The sequence below is a fragment of the Phoxinus phoxinus genome, assembly GCF_949152265.1.
Source record: "Phoxinus phoxinus genome assembly, chromosome: 3".
Taxonomy (NCBI): Eukaryota; Metazoa; Chordata; class Actinopteri; order Cypriniformes; family Leuciscidae; genus Phoxinus; species Phoxinus phoxinus.
In genome coordinates, this window is record NC_136878.1 from 47,019,895 (window position 1) to 47,040,545 (window position 20,651).

Genomic DNA, 20,651 nt, shown 5'->3' on the forward strand with positions numbered 1-20,651 from the left:
TATTTGGTCGAGACACAACTATTGTAAATCTGGAATCTGAGGAGCATAAAAATGTAAACATTGAGAAAATCTCCTTTAAAGTTGTGCATTTATGTTCACGATTGTGCTGCATTCACTCACAAAAATACATGTTTTATATATTTACGGTAGGACATTTACTAAATATCTTCATGGAACATGATCTTAATATCCTCATGATTTTTGGCATAAAAGAAAAATGGATAATTTTGACCCATATATAAACAAGTCGCATATATATGATTCTATATGTACCTTCACAGTTTCTATGTCATGTTTCTATGTTATGTGTTTTTGTAATTTATTGTAAAGCGACCTTGAGTCTTAAGAAAGGCGCTATATAAAAAAAACATATATATATATATATATATATATATATATATATATATATAATATGAGCCCCTACCGCACCCATCGCATTAATAAAATCGATCTCTGGCCCCAAAAGTGTGTGGGCCCTTAAATTCATCCTAAATGTATTAGTTTAAACAATGTAATAATTTAATCCGGAAACAATGAGCTCACAGAAGTAATGAATACTTGTTTGTCAACAAATGATTATGACATTTAGAAAAATGTAGGGTTACACTTGATTTTAAGGTGTCATTGTTACAGCGTAATTATATGTGTAAGAACTGAGAAATATTAAGCAACTACATGTACTTACTATAGGGTTAGGGTTTGGTTGAGGGTTATTTGCATGTAATTATGCATAAATTACTGTTATTAGTATGGTCAGTACATGTGTAACAGGGACACTGTAGCATTGGTGAATGTTGATTCAGAGTTTGTGTCATCTGAGGTCTTCGCAGGAGTTGGCGCCGTCTCTTATATATTGAGCGCGATCCACGAAAACAAACGAGGACAGATTTCCACAGCAACTATCGTGCGAAGCGATCGCACCTTCAGGAGGAAATGCGACAGGAAAACAGCAGAGGAAGTGTGCAGAAGAAAAGATTGAGGTTTACCTGAGAGTTCGGCCGCTGTTGATCTCATTCCCAGAGCCACAGGATGCCCTGAAACACAGGCACACATCAGACCACGAGCGCACACAGCTCTTCACAAACGTCCAGGGGTCTCGTTTATAACCGCGGCGTGGCGTACGCATGTCTACAACCCCGTCCTGACACTTCCCAGGCCACGGCTGTGATCTATCTGCAGATGGAGCAGTTTGGCGACTGATTCGGCGACAGTTTGGCGACTGTTCTGACTGGTTGTGCACTCGCCGCGAGACTCCGCCCACACACTGTTCTGATTGGCTGTGCACTCGCAGCGAGACTCCGCCCACACACTGTTCTGATTGGTTGTGCACTCGCCGCGAGACTCCGCCCACACACTGTTCTGATTGGCTGTGCACTCGCCGCGAGACTCCGCCCACACACTGTTCTGATTGGTTGTGCACTTGCAGCTAAACTCCGCCCACACACTGTTCTGATTGGCTGTGCACTCGCCGCGAGACTCCGCCCACACACTGTTCTGATTGGTTGTGCACTTGCAGCTAAACTCCGCCCACAAACTGTTCTGATTGGCTGTGCACTCGCAGCGAGACTCCGCCCACACACTGTTCTGATTGGCTGTGCTCTCGCAGCGAGACTCCGCCCACACACTGTTCTGATTGGCTGTGCTCTCGCAGCGAGACTCCGCCCACACGCTGTTCTGATTGGCTGTGCACTCGCAGCGAGACTCTGCCCACACACTGTTCTGATTGGCTGTGCACTTGCAGCGAAACTCCGCCCACACACTGTTCTGATTGGCTGTGGACTCGCAGCGAGACTCTGCCCACACACTGTTCTGATTGGCTGTGGACTCGCAGCGAGACTCTGCCCACACACTGTTCTGATTGGCTGTGCACTTGCAGCTAAACTCCGCCCACACACTGTTCTGATTGGCTGTGCATTAGCAGCTAAACTCCGCCCACACGCTGTTCTGATTGGTTGTGCACTCGCAGCGAGACACCGCCCACACACTGTTCTGAAAAATTTTTTTTTTAAAGAAAACCCATCGCAAGTCGACTTTGCACCGGAGCCATCCTTTTTCTTTTTTTTGTCGTGGGAATGCGAGATCGATCTGTTATCCAGATACAGAAACCACTTGATGTGGGCAGGTGTGTACAGTACACACTGTGTCCTGATTGGCTTATGATTGGATAAGTGATCGCATGTTAATGCCAAGTGTAAAGCAGCCTAAGTCACACACATTACTCATTCTCCACGACCGTTACTCACCTGTGCGAATCTTGATGAACCATAAAGCCCCGGTGAGGAGAACTCCGATCAGGAATCCTCCGAACGCGATTCCCAGAACAGCCGAGAGTCCGAACTCAAAACACGGATCTGAAACAAAGCAAGCAAGCGTTCAGTTTCCCTCATTCAGTGGAAGACAATTGCATTTTTACGTCTTTGTAAACCCAATAACTTCCTCATGGATTATTAGTAGAAAATGATGGCTAATCTTGCAGGATTTGAACTCGAGCCTCAAGAAGGCAAGAATCAAAGTTACTTTGTAAGTTAAAAGAGTCACTGCAAAAAAATAATTTTCTTACTCCGTATTTTTGAATTGTTTCCAGTCCAAATATCTAAAAATTCTTAAATCAAGATGCATTTATTAGATCAGTAAAATGCCATATAATATTATGTCTTGTTTTCTGGGGAAATTATTAAAAATTAAGTGATTTGTTGCTTTAAAAAAAGCTAAATTATCGGCCAATGGGATAAGAAAAATAATCTTGTTTCTGTTTGAATCAATTACATTAATTGCGATTACATTAATATGTTCATCATCATTTAATTTATTATGATTTTAATAAATTACATTCTTTTCAAAACTGATCAGAACATTTGGAGTGGATCAGCAGGAGCTCTTCATACTGATCATTTATTTATAAATCAAACCCAGACTTAACTAAATTAAAGCTTTCTTATTAAAGAGAAATTGTATTTTTTTTTATCTAAGCTCAACAAGTGAAATATCGCTTACAAGGACGCTGTGATTCACATTGAGGGTTCCTGCACCAATACATCATCATAAAACATAAAACCTAATGATCATTCAGTCGTTCATGTCTCAGACGTCTGAAGAAACCGCTTCCTTCACTTCGAGGGGATTATTGGCTTGTTTGTTCAGCTGTGAAGCTGATGGAGTGTTTCGTCACTACTCGTAGCTGAAAACTGTCAGACAAACATGCAATCAACTTTTAGGGTTTCAAAAGCTTGCACTGGGGAACATTAGCACTGTTGACCACCACACAACGCTACACAGGTTTGAGGACCCCTGTTGACCACCACACAACCCTACACAGGTTTGAGGACCCCTGTTGACCACCACACAACCCTACGCAGGTTTGAGGACCCCTGTTGACCACCACACAACCCTACACAGGTTTGAGGACCCCTGTTGACCACCACACAACCCTACGCAGGTTTGAGGACCCCTGTTGACCACCACACAACCAAACGCAGGTTTGAGGACCCCTGTTGACCACCACACAACCCTACACAGGTTTGAGGACCCCTGTTGACCACCACACAACCCTACACAGGTTTGAGGACCCCTGTTGACCACCACACAACCCAACACAGGTTTGAGGACCCCTGTTGACCACCACACAACCCTACACAGGTTTGAGGACCCCTGTTGACCACCACACAACCAAACGCAGGTTTGAGGACCCCTGTTGACCACCACACGACCCTACGCAGGTTTGAGGACCCCTGTTGACCACCACACAACCCTACGCAGGTTTGAGGACCCCTGTTGACCACCACACAACCCTACGCAGGTTTGAGGACCCCTGTTGACCACCACACAACCCAACGCAGGTTTGAGGACCCCTGTTGACCACCACACAACCCTACGCAGGTTTGAGGACCCCTGTTGACCACCACACAACCCAACGCAGGTTTGAGGACCCCTGTTGACCACCACACAACCTAACGCAGGTTTGAGGACCCCTGTTGACCACCACACAACCCTACGCAGGTTTGAGGACCCCTGTTGACCACCACACAACCCTACGCAGGTTTGAGGACCCCTGTTGACCACCACACAGCCCAACGCAGGTTTGAGGACCCCTGTTGACCACCACACAACCCAACGCAGGTTTGAGGACCCCTGTTGACCACCACACAACCCAACGCAGGTTTGAGGACCCCTGTTGACCACCACACAACCCTACGCAGGTTTGAGGACCCCTGTTGACCACCACACAACCCTACACAGGTTTGAGGACCTCTGTTGACCACCACACAACCCTACGCAGGTTTGAGGACCCCTGTTGACCACCACACAACCCTACGCAGGTTTGAGGACCCCTGTTGACCACCACACAACCCTACGCAGGTTTGAGGACCCCTGTTGACCACCACACAACCCTACGCAGGTTTGAGGACCCCTGTTGACCACAACACAACCCTACGCAGGTTTGAGGACCCCTGTTGACCACCACACAACCCTACGCAGGTTTGAGGACCCCTGTTGACCACCACACAACCCTACGCAGGTTTGAGGACCCCTGTTGACCACCACACAACCCTACGCAGGTTTGAGGACCCCTGTTGACCACCACACAACCCTACGCAGGTTTGAGGACCCCTGTTGACTACCACACAACCCTACGCAGGTTTGAGGACCCCTGTTGACTACCACACAACCCTACGCAGGTTTGAGGACCTCTGTTGACCACCACACAACCCTACGCAGGTTTGAGGACCCCTGTTGACCACCACACAACCCTACACAGGTTTGAGGACCCCTGTTGACCACCACACAACCCAACACAGGTTTGAGGACCCCTGTTGACCACAACACAACCCTACGCAGGTTTGAGGACCCCTGTTGACCACCACACAACCCTACGCAGGTTTGAGGACCTCTGTTGACCACCACACAACCGTATGCAGGTTGGAGGACCTCTGTTGACCACAACACAACCCTACGCAGGTTTGAGGACCCCTGTTGACTACCACACAACCCTACGCAGGTTTGAGGACCCCTGTTGACCACCACACAACCCTACGCAGGTTTGAGGACCTCTGTTGACCACAACACAACCCTACGCAGGTTTGAGGACCCCTGTTGACCACCACACAACCCTACGCAGGTTTGAGGACCCCTGTTGACCACCACACAACCCAACACAGGTTTGAGGACCCCTGTTGACCACCACACAACCCTACGCAGGTTTGAGGACCCCTGTTGACCACCACACAACCCAACACAGGTTTGAGGACCCCTGTTGACCACCACACAACCCTACGCAGGTTTGAGGACCTCTGTTGACCACCACACAACCCTACGCAGGTTTGAGGACCTCTGTTGACCACCACACAACCGTATGCAGGTTTGAGGACCTCTGTTGACCACCACACAACCCTACGCAGGTTTGAGGACCCCTGTTGACCACCACACAACCCTACGCAGGTTTGAGGACCTCTGTTGACCACCACACAACCGTATGCAGGTTGGAGGACCTCTGTTGACCACAACACAACCCTACGCAGGTTTGAGGACCCCTGTTGACTACCACACAACCCTACGCAGGTTTGAGGACCCCTGTTGACCACCACACAACCCTACGCAGGTTTGAGGACCTCTGTTGACCACAACACAACCCTACACAGGTTTGAGGACCCCTGTTGACCACCACACAACCCTACGCAGGTTTGAGGACCCCTGTTGACCACCACACAACCCAACGCAGGTTTGAGGACCCCTGTTGACCACCACACAACCAAACGCAGGTTTGAGGACCCCTGTTGACCACCACACAACCCTACGCAGGTTTGAGGACCCCTGTTGACCACCACACAACCCAACACAGGTTTGAGGACCCCTGTTGACCACCACACAACCCTACGCAGGTTTGAGGACCCCTGTTGACCACCACACAACCCTACGCAGGTTTGAGGACCCCTGTTGACCACCACACAACCCTACGCAGGTTTGAGGACCCCTGTTGACCACAACACAACCCTATGCAGGTTTGAGGACCCCTGTTGACCACAACACAACCCTACGCAGGTTTGAGGACCCCTGTTGACCACCACACAACCCAACGCAGGTTTGAGGACCCCTGTTGACCACCACACAACCCAACGCAGGTTTGAGGACCCCTGTTGACCACCACACAACCCTACGCAGGTTTGAGGACCCCTGTTGACCACCACACAACCCTACGCAGGTTTGAGGACCCCTGTTGACCACCACACAACCCAACGCAGGTTTAAGGACCCCTGTTGACCAAGCAATTACATCCGCTGTTGACCTCATATGTGGCTCTGTACCACAAAACCAGTCACATGGGTCTTTTTTTTAAATTGAGATTTATATATCACATGAAAGCTGATAAAATAATCTTTCCATTGATGTGTGGTTTGTTAGGATAGGACAATATTTGGTCGAGACACAACTATTGAAAATATGGAATCTGAGGGAGCAAAAAAAAATTGAGAAAATCTCCTTTAAAGTTGTGCATTTATGTTCACGATTGTGCTGCATTCACTCACAAAAATACATGTTTTATATATTTATGGTAGGAAATTTACTAAATATCTTCATGGAACATGATCTTAATATCCTAATGATTTTTGGCATAAAAGAAAAATCTATCATTTTGACCCATACAATGTATAGTTGGCTATTGCCACAGATATACCCGTGCGGCTCCAGACTGGGTTTGTGGTTAAGTTATTGTCCAGCTAAAGTTAGTTTTGATTGATTCACTTCCGTCGCAAAGATCATTAGTTATTAAAGGGATAGTTCACTTTCTGAAAATTCTGTCATCATTTACTCACCCTCAAGTTGTTTCAAACCTGTATGAGTTTCTTTCTTCTGTTGAACACAAAGGAAGATATTTTGAAAAATGTCAGTAACAAAATAGTTACCAGGTCCGATTGACTTCCATAGTATTTTTTTTCCCTACTATGGAAGTCAATGGGACCTTGTAACTGTTTGGTCACTGACATTCTTCAAAATATCTTCCTTTGTGTTCAGCAGAAGAATGAAACTCATACAGGTTTGAAACAACTTGAGGGTGAGTATATGATGACAGAATTTTCATTTTAAAGTGAACTATCCCTTTAACTTAGGGGCCGCTAACTCGATACCGTTCTAACAGAAAACCTGAATACTTTTAGTAAGTTACTCGCCAGCACTGCCAGCACTCCAGTGGTCCAGGCCTGTTGATGCGTGAGTTAAAGGCTGATCTTCTGTCTCCTGGGGGGATTGACTCATGTGGTTTCCACTTTCCATGCTCTCTAGTTACACATCCAGCGTATGACCTCCGCGTCCCAGTGTTCATGTGTGCTGCTCCACACACGCTCATCTTCCTCTCCGTGACAATGATGGGAAGCAGGAAGGTCAATGGCAGAAGCTTGTTTTGGTCAAGTTGTCCGTCTCTCTGTAATCGTGCGCTTTGATGGCGAGGTGTTTGCTAAAGGCCAAGAACCTTTGCAAAGACGGCGAGAGAGTGTTTACCAAAAACACCTCGGCTGCTCAAATCAAGCTTCCCGAGGGCCTTGAGGAACTCTTGGTTTGATCCACAGGAAGGGTCTGTTCTATGTCCCTTTTTATTTGTTTTCTTCCCCAAGTCAGCAGCAGAGCTTCCACCAAATATCAGCTTTATTTGTGTGTTTGGTCAGAGAGTCTGAGCTGAGCAAACAGAGGCCGGAAACAGGCCGGGGTCAGGAGGGCATGACCTTCGACCCCTCAAACAGGAAGCATCCTCCAAAACACAGTGACTCCTGACAAATCCGATCCTAGACTTCTGCCAATACGTTCATAAAACCCCAAAATGACCCCAAACCATTCATCTGTTTTTTTCGGAGCAGTTACACTTTCAACAAACCACAGTGAGTTGACACAGTCAGTAATACCTTGAACAATAGGACACATACAAGATAAAAACACAAATTAAATAAAAAATTTTGCCTATAATAATAGCCAACTATACAGAAATTAAATCAAGTAAAACTAAAACTCGGTATAGTCTTCACACCGTATTAATGAAATATACACTGATTCTTATTAAAGTTTCCAAAGTTATTCAGTGACGGGCAGTGAACGATTCTCTCGTTTTCTTCTGTTGTTTGATTAATGACACGGACAGCCGCGGGTTTATTAGGCTGCCGTCACTTTAAGACGAAATGCACGGATCTACTATACTGACAAGGCTAATTTGCATATTCATAGAACTGCGTATACTAAATGAGGCAAAGGTGTCGAGTTACATTCAAGCTATTTTAAAGCATGAAGACATTTTTTTCTAAGGAAACATTTTTAAATATGTAATTTTGGTGATCAAAGATGAGGTTTAAGAGATACAATTATTGAATACAAGGGGACTTTAATATTGTGTTATGTTAGACACAATATTGTCTACTTTGCCAATGAAATAAATTACCAATAAAGCCGGAGCAGAACTGTTGTGCATCTCCGAGCAACACACAGCGGTGTTTCGTTTCTGAATGAATCTGCAGTTTGAGCGAATCAATCGGGTGAACCAATGATTCAATGACTCATTCATAAAGAGAGCCATTTACTTCTTAATGAAACTGCAGTTTGAACAAATCGAATGAATGATTCAGTGATTCACTCGTTTAGACATTTTCCGCCACCTACTGGCAGTTTTAGCTTCTTATTTAGAGTAGCCTCCCATTTCATGTAAAAAAATATTTCATAATTTTGGGGATAGTTTGCCCAAAAATTAAAATTCTGTTTATTTACATTTACTCGTTTCAAACCTGTATGACTGTATTTCTTTTGCGCAACATAAAAGAAGATATTATAAAGAATGTCAGTAATTCAGATGCAGCTTCTGATGGGAATAAAAGACCATTGTAGCATAAAAGTTTTTGTAATAAATGATATGTTGATTCAAATATTTCTTTCTATAAAATTATTGACTACAGGGGGACTTTAAAGGCAGCAATGGAACACAAAAAAACAAAACAAAAACATTATATACAAAATGTTCAGATGTTCAAATGTTTAGATAACAGTGAAATATCGATTCTCGATTTATTTTTTATTTTTCTCTGCTACAGCAAAAACTACTAGCCTACTTAATGTACATTAAAACATTATTAAAGACAAGCAAGCAGTCAGTGATAAAATAAGAACAAATAATCCAATTTCAAATAGCAGAAATAAATACTGGTGCGAGTGAGTGGAAGCGGGGCTAATTTGCATATTCATAAAGCACTTATAATAAATGAGGCACGGGTGTCGAGTTACATTCAAGATATTTTAAGGATGAAGAACTTTCTTTTCAAGGAAAAAACTTTAAATATATCATTTTGGTGATCAGAGATGAGATACAATTGACTATTGACTACTTTAAAAGCAGCAATGGAACAGTATACAGGTGCAACTCGAAAAATATGAATATTGTGCAAAAGTTCATTTATTTCAGTAATTCAACTTAACAGGTGAAACTAATATATTATATAGATTCATTACATGCAGAGTGAGATATAAAGCCTTTGTTTGTTATAATTGTGATGATTATGGCGTACAGCTTATGAAAACCCCAAATTCAAAATTAGAATATTGTGAAAAGATTTTCATAAGCTGTACGCCTTAATCATCACAATTATAACAAATAAAGGTTTGAAATATCTCAATTTGCATGTAATGAGTCTATATAATATATTAGTTTCACCTTTTAAGTTGAATTACTGAAATAAATGAACTTTTGCATGATATTCATATTTTTGGAGCGTCGCCTGTACTCCCTGCTGTTGACCACGGATGAGCATCTGCACTGGACAAACACAGACGTCAGGGACACCTCCAGAGAAGAACAAACAAGAACTTCAGAAGACTCGCGCATTGTCTCGAATGGTCAACAGCGGAGGAAAAAACACGGATCCAGCACGTCGAGTCCTGCAGACACATGACCCGTGTCGGTGTGTGTGTGTGTGTGTGTGTGTTCTCGCCACGGCCGCCGGCGAGGAATGCGAGGGATTGTTCTCGACTCATCTTCCCGGGGACCGTCTTCCCTTTTGAAGAACAACACCTTCCCTTCTTTGTGCGACGCTGACAATAGAGACCTGGGCCCCGTGTTTCGGAAAGGCCACGCATACCAGACCTCGGACACAATAAATCCCCAACTGGCTCATTATTCCTGATTGCGGCCACAAGGTCATCGCGCAGGCCTTCCTATAACCCCCCCCCCTTCCCGCTCGTATCCCGACCTCGTCACATGACGACTGATCCCGTCACGACTCCAGAGTGAGAGATGGGAGTTGGTGGAATCGGGGACAATGCCGTGTCGTCCCATTGTTGCGCTCTCAAATCAACGCTGGGCAACGGGAGGATTTATTTCCTGCATGTTTCCAAATCAGGACTCCAGGTTATCCAGCATCACGGGGATCCGGGTTATAGGGTATCACACGTTTCCTGAATATCTGAGATATTAATTTCTAGCCGCTGACGCACACAGATGACCCAACAAACCTGCGTTTATAAAATGGATGTTTCTGCAGATTTCAACTGCGATTGTGTGTTTATTTTTGGGAAGAAACTATAATTGGAGAGACTTAAACTTGGGACAGTGTTATTAATTATTGTAACTATTAATTAAACATTAGTGTGCGTTATCATACTGCCATTTCATAAAAGCAATTTAAAGTTTGTTAAGGACGTTTAATGCTGTGATAATGCCGCAATTAACAGGATTATCATTGTTTATTTGGCCAGGATTTGAGCACTTGGCTGATGAGTAAAAAAACATTCCTAAAAATTCATACATTTCAGAAATTTTGTGGACACTACTATTGTATCATATAGAAGTCGTTCAATATGTTGTTTTTTTTAATTGTCAATGGCAAAATAAATATACAGTACAATATATTTGATAACACAATATTTAATTTAAAGATAGCAAATAATAGTTGCAGTGAAACTAATACTTAACATATTTGCTCAATTATAAATAAATAATTAGAAAATTAATCAATATGAAAACAATTTATTTGATCTTGAACATTTGAAATAAAAAATATATAGTAGTTTAATTTTACTGTTCCTTTAAAATAAAATATAAATATATAAAATCAAATTATTATTATTATTATTAAATACTTGTTTTTTATTTGACAGTACAATAGCATTATTGCAACAGTAGTATATATATATATATATATATATATATATATATATATATATATATATATATAATTTAAATACAATTTAAATAAAATATTTTTTTGAATAAAAATATAAAGCCATTATATTTGGCATCACAATATGTAATTTAAAGATAGTAAATAATACTTATACTTAACACTAATACTGTACTTAACATTATATTTACTAAATTAGAAATAAATAATTAGAAAATGTATCAATATGAAAACAATTAACTTGATCTTGATGGGGAAAAAACGGATTTGCAACAATTTGATTCTGTAATGCTATTGTAATATTTTTTTATGAATGAAGAAGTTGTAAAAATCTTGACTAGAAAGAATCATGTCAAAATAAAAGTCCTGTTTCCGACAGGTAAAACGCATGCTGATGCTGATCAGCTGATCACTAGTATTATTGCAATACCAAACCAGTAGTTATTGACATAATCAACCCGTGTCATTTGAACACTGAGCATTGCGCTTTAAATGGACTTTTAACTTTTTTTCTTGGAGCAAATATTAGATATGAAATTAGATGTTTTGTAAGTCGTACTCACTTGGGTTTGGTATATACGGCTTGACCAGCAAGTTCCTCTTGACTTGTGATTCTTCGGTACAATACTAAAATCACAAGAGAAAACAAGAAGAGATGAGTGTGTAATATGGGCTTTGGAAAAAGTCATGTTTGCACAACAGAGCTCCACAAACCTTATTCATCATACAAAGTTGAACTGCACATTCCAGTTCCCACGAGCTGGACGGCAGGTCCTGGAGCATCTCGAAGGAGAACCTGAGTTTATTGGGAAAGTTGAAACCCGACTCCTCTTTGAACGATATGTTCCTCACCACTGGCATGGACCGAACCCAACACCCTCTGACCTTGATGTCGAACGGGATCCCTTCCATGATCGGATGGGAGATCTGGTGAAGAGAAACACATGCATGTTGACCGAAAAAAATTAAGAAAAATCTTTCCGAAAAATCATCTTTCCGAAAAATCATCTTTCCGAAAAATCATCTTTCCGAAAAATCATCTTTCCGAAAAACCATCTTTCCGAAAAATCATCTTTCCGAAAAATCATCTTTCCGAAAAATATTTACGGAAAATCTTTCTGAAAAATCTTTACGAAGAATGTATGAAATGTATAGAAAAATTTTTTAATTCTATATATTTCGTTAATTTTTCGGAAAGATTTTTCGGAAAGATGATTTTTGGGAAAGATTTTTTTTTTTTACCAGGAAACTTTGGTAAAGGTTTTGGCACTTAAAAAAATAAAAAGGTTAAATGGTCCTGAAAAAAATAGTCACAATTGTACTCCTCGCGGTCAAAAATTAAAAATTTCCTCTAGTGGAAGCATTTGGTACTGCAGCCGAACAAAAGCTAATTTTTTTAGATATCAGGCTCAACTCGTTTAGATTTATAAATTTTTTTACGTTCACTTTTTAAAACTTTGTTCACTTCAGCAATAATCTGCCAAGTGTCATTGAGAATAGATCAAACTTCAGTCTGTTGCTCTAAAGTATTCGAGATGTATCACAGTTTAAAGTGTGTATGTCAGGTTAAATTTTTTTTTTAGATATATTAAATAAGGTTTAGATGTCTGAGTGAAAATGTAATTATCATTAAAATTATTACTGTAACTGCCCTACAATAAGCTTTATAGCCATTTCTGTCAATATCATATTTTTAAAACACAGCTGAGCTGTGACGTCATATGAGGGAGACGTGCCGACACAGTTCTATTGAAGTATGGAGAGTTTTGAGTCTGAGGAGATGCAGAATCCCCCTCAAACCTACGATGGCCCACAGCCATACAATTTTGAGCCTCCCAGGCGGGAGACAGATGAGGAGCCAAACAGAAATGTAAATAATTCATATCGAAGAAACATAAATATCTGGTGTGAAGAAGAACCAGTGGAGAGTTGGTCAGGTGTCTGGTAAGTATAGGCGTAACGGTATGTATTCGTATTGAACCGAAACGGTACGGGTGTCACGGTTCAGTGCATGAATATACACGGAGAATACACAGTATATAAAAAAATAATTTAAACTCGCGTGCAAATGAATTAATGCGGAACTACTGTTAGATACGCGGGTTATTTAGGGACACCTAATCTGTAGCTCCGCCTTAGCTCTGAAGCTCCGTGGCTATAATGAACAGGCTGCGATCGATGTCAATATTGCAATGCTGGAATATGTTGGTTGGTTGGTGTGTGTGTGTGTGTGTGTGTGTGTGTGTGTGTGTGTGTGTGTGTGTGTGTGTGTGTGTGTGTGTGTGTGTGTGTGTGTGTGTGTGTGTGTGTGTGTGTGTGTGTGTGTGTGTGTGTGTGTGTGAGTGTGTGTGTGTGTGTGAGAGGGAGAGGGAGAGAGAGGGGCGCGATCGACGTGCTTCTACTACAGTAGCATACACCGTAGGCACCGCATCAGCTGCCAGTCTCACTCGGGTTTTAAATCCCATTTTATAACTCATGAGATCTCCAACCGCGTAGTCCTTCTCAGTGAAATGGGCGCTGCACATGACCGAAGTCTTGGACACCGAGGCAGCACTGAAGTCGGCGCGTTTGGTCTGAACAAAGTTGACCCACCCAGGCACGGAACACAGTGGACTCTGTGACCGGTTTTAACGGTGTTTTTGCACCCAGCACAAACGCAGTAATTCACCATCGTGAAAATACGCCTGCGTATACTAACGACCTAACTTAAATAACTAAATAAATGTCCTAATCACTAATTCTCTCGCTCTATCACTCGTGCAATTATCAACACAGCTCAGCGAGCGGGGGAGACGTCTCCCTCAAATGACGTCAAACGATTCGTTTGGAATGAGGAGCAGTTTTAAGGGAGGACTGAAAATAACGAACTTTTTCATCTTATATTCTGCCTTTAGGAATCGAAAAACATACAAAACAATACATCAACTTGTCAAACGTGTATTTCCCCTCACTATTTTGTGTTAATCAAAATTAAAAATTTAACCTGACATACACACTTTAAGTTGGAAATGTAATTTTCAGGTCTATGCTCAATCATTGAACTAGATTTTTGCATTTTTTAATTGCATAAATCCAAGGAAAAAAATAGCTGCGTTTTCAAATACAGACAAATTTGCAACGTTTAAATTTAACGCAACGCAAAAAATTTTAAACAAAAATATTATAGTTTAATATTTGAAAGCAACAACAACAAAAAAGAATACAAATGAATAATATTGTATTTGACATATTGTCAAAATTATTATTATTATTATTTAATATTTGTGTTTTATTTGACAGTACAATAGTATTATTGCAACAGTAGTATATTTATTTATTTATTTAATTATTTAATAAAATCTTTTTTGAATAATACAAATAATAACAATAATACGCAAGGTAATTGAAGGCAAAAAAATAAGACAATCATAAATATTAATATTGTAACTGTACTGTTTTGTAAAATATTATTATTACTAAATAATAGTTTTTGTATTTGAAAGTGCAATCGTATTATTTCAACAACAATATATACATTTTTTAAATTAAATTGTATCATTTAAATACTAATAAAATAATAATAAATCATAATAAAATAAAATATTATTTTGAATAATAAAACTAAATAAAAAATAATAATATAAATAACAATAACCAAATAAATTAAGACAACCATAAATATTAGTATTGTAATTTTACTGATGTTCTGTAAAATAAAAGGATTATTAGTAGTAGTAGTATTAGTATTCAAAATGCGAAGGTAATATATTTGAGTAATTTTTATAATTTAAAAATATATATATATTTTTAATAATAATAATTAATGCATTATTATTATTAACAAAAACATCTATAATATAATATAATAATCATTGTTGTTGTTTAGACATATTGAATGGGGAAAAACTAGGGGAGAATTTTGTCTCAAGCTCATAACATGCTTGTGACTGAACGCTGCAACGATGGCTCATGCTTCATAATGCAAGTATAATAAATGTAGAATGTGAGCCTTTGAACATGAGAATGATGTACCTCCGCATAGACCCGCTTGTCGATCTGCACTTTGCTGATGGAGTCCAGCGGTGACCTGAAGTCTGGAGACGAGAACACCAGCATGTTGAACGGAGGGGTGGTGGGCGCCGGTGTGGTGTGCTGCACTTCTGCTGGTCCTGCTGGCACAGACACAGCGAGACACTGGAGGTTTAATACAGGATCACCTGAGCGGCACACGTGTGTCTCCTCTCAAAGACGACAGCAGCAAACCAACACGCGCATGTTTTCAAGCATGTTAATACGCATACAACAGATTGACCTCTCGAAAAAAATAACTTTTTTTTTTTTTTTCTTCATTGGAATGGTACGAAAGTTGGTAAAGGTTTTGCTATGTGAACATGGACATGATTAGAACAGGTTAAATTGCTCTCTTTATGAATGAGTCATTGAATCATTTGTTCATCCGATTGATTGATTGATTGATTGATTGATTGATTGATTGATTGATTGATTGATTGATTGATTGATTGATTGATTGATTGATTGATTGATTGATTGTGCAAAATGATCTGAGGGTGCACAAATATTTATTTTTTTGCACCTTGCACTTTTGCGCCTATAAAGTTGTCCATTTATGTTCTCGATTGTGCTGCATTCATTCACAAAAATACATGTTTTATATATTTATGGTAGGAAATTTACAAAATATCTTCATGGAACATGATCTTAATATTCTCATGATTTTCGGCATAAAAGAAAAATGGATAATGTTGACCCATACAATGTATTGTTGGCTATTGCCACAGATATACCCGTGCGGCTCCAGACTGGTTCTGTGATCCAGGGTCACAATTGAGCAAAAACAGACAATATTGTGTCTAAAATAACTAAATATTAAAGTCCCCCTGTGGTCAATAATTGTATCCCTTAAAACTCATCTTTGATCACGAAAATTACATATTTCAAAGTTATTACTTGATAAAAATTCTTCACACCTTAAAATATTTTGAATGTAACTCGACACCCTCGCCTCATTTAGTATTCGCGGTTCAATGAATATGCAAATGAGCCCCGCCTCCACTCACCCACTCACTCAGAGATCCACTGGTGGACGATCGCACGTTGATCTGATTGGTCAAGGTAGTGTGTGACGTCAGAAACACCAGCGATTTCAAACCGTGTTTTTGAGACTGTCTTTGGTTCACTGCAGTTTTAAGCAGAAAATACTCAGCAATGCTGTCGACTCATGAACTTACACATGGTGTGTGTTAAAGCAGATTAATAACACCACATAGACACATAAACTACATTAAAAGCTGGATTTCCACCGCAGGGGGACTTTAAAGGTGCCGTAAGCGATTTCTAAGAAACGCTGTTGATATTTGAAATCACCAAAACGCACCTCTCTTTATAGCCCCGCCCCCAAATTCACAAAAATGCTATGCAACATAAGCACCTCCCCCTAATTAGTAGACACACCTCTTACTGCTGATTGGCTAGAAGTGGGTTTTGGTGCTCGGTCCGATCCACTTTCAACAGCATTTCTCAGAAAAACGTATTGAACTGTTCTATAAAATCAATATCACATTTGGACACTCGTGTAATATTGCTTAACTATATCCATAGGCGTCGATTTCGGTGGGGACGCGTCCCGACCAGATTTCGTCATGAGCCACCTTTTTAGGGCTGCTAGTTGGGCTATAACGATACACCAAACCCACGATTCGGTTCGTATCACGATTTTTAACCCACGATTCGGTTCGTAACACGATTTTTTGGGGGGATTTAAAAAAACAAAAAATCTCCATGTTTTCTGATGCAGTGGTGACTGTAAAGCTGTCACAAAGAACCGGCAAAAGTAATGATTATGAATATGTCAAATATAGCAAGAAAACATTTTAATTGTTTATTAATAAAGAAGTGTTTTCTGTGTCGGCTGCAGAGATGAAGTTGACGATGCTGACTCGTGATCTTCGCAGAAGTGAACGCGCCGGAGAGAAATGCACAGTTCATACGGATTACATGGTTTTCTTTCGTTTTGAATTGTTCTGTTTAAAAGTATGATTTCAAGCGTTCTGTAGATAATAGATATTTCTCAGGTCTGTGAGGCAAGTAGGCTATGCTGAGTTTCGGTTCATTTATGAGACGAGCTCCAGTTCATGCGCCGGCGCCTCCATGTCGTCGTGATATCTATTATCTGCTTTACTTATTATTTATGAAATCCAGGAAATTGGCTGATGAAACATTGATTAAAATTAAGATACAATTAATACAAAAAGAAATTCGATTTCTGTTTGAGGGCTCTGTGGAAGTTTTAAAGCAGTCTTTTAGTGCCGATTTCAGAGCGGTCGCGTCCGTAACATCGTTTTTTCCTCATAAATGCGAACACGAAAATAAAATAAAATATTTTATGTTCTGCGGAGAGCATAGTAGCTTAGAGAGCTTACATTACTAAGCTACAGGACATCGTCTATCAAAACATGACCAGCGCGAAAGAGGAAAAAAATGAATGCGTCATTGTACTCAGCACTTCTGAAAATGCACTTCCGAATGCGTCTCTGTCCCCAGCACATTTCTAACCAAACTGACGCCCATGATTATATCATATGATGTAAATATGAGACATAAATCATCACACACAAAAAAACACTTTTGCCCTGATATCTTGAATCGGGTACATAGAGCACTCAAATATGGCAAACAGAAGATAAACCGTACTTGATTGATGCGCGGGGAACGATGAGGTTTGTTCTCACGCGTCAAGCAAGTACGGTTTAGCTTCTGTTTGCCATATTTGAGTGCTATGAAGTTATTAAAATCTTTAGTGACGAGTGGTTGCTAGGGTGCTCTTAGTGTATATCAGCACTTGTTACTAAAGATTTTAATAACTTCATAGCCGTGCCCTGGCAACCACTTAGGGCCCCCTAGCAACCATAAAACAACATTTACAAGCCATATTTCAGCTCCAGAAAATATAGAAACATGGAGTTCGGCTTTTTTGACTCACACAGTTTATGAGATGATATTCGAAGACTAGTTCACAGTCTAAGCATGCCCTATGTTCACCATATTCGAGGGCGATAGTAGATCCACATCACATTACCTGGGGAGCTGTTGTTGTCTCTGATCCGCAGCTGGATGTGTGACGCGCTCAGACGGATCTCAGAGTAGCTGGTGATGGGGATGTTGTTGTACAATGACATAGCCTTCTGCCTGATGTCTCCAGCGTCATCTGAGATCAGCTTTCCTGAGATCAGCCTTTCGTCCGGGGGTGATCTCATGTCATTCACGATTATAGGATTGTTGGACTGTAGGAAGGAAGGATGAATTAGAAGCTGATATTCAGGATGCCTGTCATTTCATTTACTAGGTTCTTCCATAAAAACAGTACTTATTTTGTAGGTCATTTTTAATGATCATTCTCACCAAAAACCCGATGGTGTGATTCGTGTGGATCTTCCACTCAGTGTTTGGTGGACCTCTGAGGAACAGTTTAGACTCGGATGACAAATGCACAAACACATGCCTGAAAGAACACAAATTACACATTTGTAATGCTTTAGAGAGATGTCCTTATGTTCAATGCTGCATTTATAGTGCCCCTATTATGCTCTTTTAGATATGACCTATCATGTGGTGTGTAATAAAGCTGTTTGTGAATGTTAACGTTCTGGAAATTTTCCTAGAAGAAAGAACCGATCCTGAATTGAAACGAGTCGTCAGTATTTCCAATCTCACTTCATGTTACACACCTACGCAACAATGTAACAAATTTGCAGTCTATGGTCTTGATTGGCTGAGCAGCGTCTATTAGCCCCGCCCTCAAACAGTGTAGTGTATCTGAGACTGGAAGAGTTCGGTTCGTGTTGTTCGTGTCGAGAAGACGCTGTTTACTGAGATCGATACGGTAAAACCCACGCCATCGTTACTGTTCGTATCACTGTGATCAAGAGCTGAGATTCAGATATGATAATGAGCGTTTGCTTTCTGACCAATCAGAGCAGAGCAGCTCTCAGAGAGGGCTTTCGTGTAGACGGCGACAGCGTTTTTGGGGCTTAAAAATGCAAAAAAGTGAAACCACCCTCCAGAGTGGAGATCTTAAAAACTCCAATCTTCAGATCGGTTCTGTGTAAACACAGCCTGAGAGAAAAGAGCTGACGCTGCAGTGCAGATTATGAGGACATTAGTGTTTTTTTTATCTTAGATGCATTTAAATAAATTGTAGGAGACAATACACAAAATTAAGGATCTTTAAGATAGCATAATAGGGGCACTTTAATTGTTTCAAACTTTTGACTGGTGATTATTTGCTCCAAGTGAGAATGTTAGTGTGAAATTGAACACAGTATATGCCAATGTTGTTTTCAATAAAAAACATTTGCACAAAGCAAGCCGATCCACTTTTCCATGTTGATAAGAGCATTAAAATGAGAAAAAAATAATGGAACAAAAAGAAATCAAGAGACATTTAGAATAGATTAAAATGTGTGATTAATCGCGAGTTAACTATGACATTAATGTGATTAATCGCAATTAAATACTTTAATCGTTTGACAGCCCTAATTTAAACATATTGTAGGAGACAATACACAAAATTAGGGATCTTTAAGATAGCATAATAGGGGCACTTTAATTGTTTCAAACTTTTGACTGGTAGTGTAGACAGAAGATTAATTGGAAGATGTGATAGGAGGTCAGATTGAAGTGCTGGTAACCAATGAAGAAGCATCTTGGACCAATGAAGGTCATACAGGAATAAAGGACGCTTGGCATGGCATTTTTAGAAACCTCCATGGTGAAGTTTACAAGATGACACTGACCTTATTTTGACGTCGTCGGGAATATTAATCACGTGCAGCTGTTCTCCAGGATGCTCCATGTAACATGATTGCAGGTCATTGGACGGCTCGAACAGCTCCAGCTTGATGAAGTGTTTATCTGCTGGTGCTTCTGGCTGGAGGTCACATTCAGAGGGTCGCTGCTTGTCTGGAAGAGGCAGCGTTTCACAAATGATTGGATCACTGATAACACACACAACGTCAGAGCCAATGAAGCACCAGAGAGATTGATCTTACCCGTCATCCCAGTGAAAATGATATTTATGGGATGTCGTGCCGTGGTGAAGGACGTGACTCCTCCATACGTATCTGCGGCCCATTGCAGAAGTTCAGAATCTCCGTCTGCCGACGGGACAACTTCTGCCGATTGAGTACTTCCCAAGAACTTTATTAAAGTCCCATTCGTCTTCTGTGAAAGAGATGGGAGTTAGGGGTGCACGATATATCGAATCAATATCGTTATCGCGATATCACGTTGGTCACGTTGGGGTGATGGGAGCATGCGCACGCAGCGACCGGCAGCATAGTAGCGTGATGGTTGTTTGTCTGTTTGTTGTATAACTTGTTAAAGCTATCCGGAGATCATATCTGATTGGAATGATTGGATCTGACAGCCACGTCCAAGTGATCTGAGGGCGCGGGCGCATCCTGGTGTGTGACGTGTGCGCAGACTGGTGCATAGATGTATACACTAGATTTC

At 40.8% G+C, this 20,651-nt stretch overlaps 1 protein-coding gene across 3 annotated transcripts in view; it reads right to left on the bottom strand.

The window, feature by feature from the left end:
• eng (endoglin) overlaps positions 1-20,651 on the bottom strand; it is a 62,668-nt gene that overhangs the window by 3,244 nt on the left and 38,773 nt on the right. For 2 of the 3 annotated variants that reach the window (XM_079606520.1, XM_079606519.1), the window contains exons 5-13: positions 20,189-20,360; positions 19,934-20,099; positions 18,540-18,639; positions 18,217-18,421; positions 15,153-15,292; positions 11,856-12,068; positions 11,705-11,768; positions 2,244-2,351; positions 987-1,034 (exon numbers count right to left, since the gene is read on the bottom strand). In XM_079606520.1, the coding sequence (XP_079462646.1) occupies positions 987-1,034; positions 2,244-2,351; positions 11,705-11,768; positions 11,856-12,068; positions 15,153-15,292; positions 18,217-18,421; positions 18,540-18,639; positions 19,934-20,099; positions 20,189-20,360 (1,216 nt within the window). The remainder of the gene's footprint in view (positions 1-986; positions 1,035-2,243; positions 2,352-11,704; positions 11,769-11,855; positions 12,069-15,152; positions 15,293-18,216; positions 18,422-18,539; positions 18,640-19,933; positions 20,100-20,188; positions 20,361-20,651) is intronic. The other variant, XM_079606521.1, reaches the window with a different exon arrangement.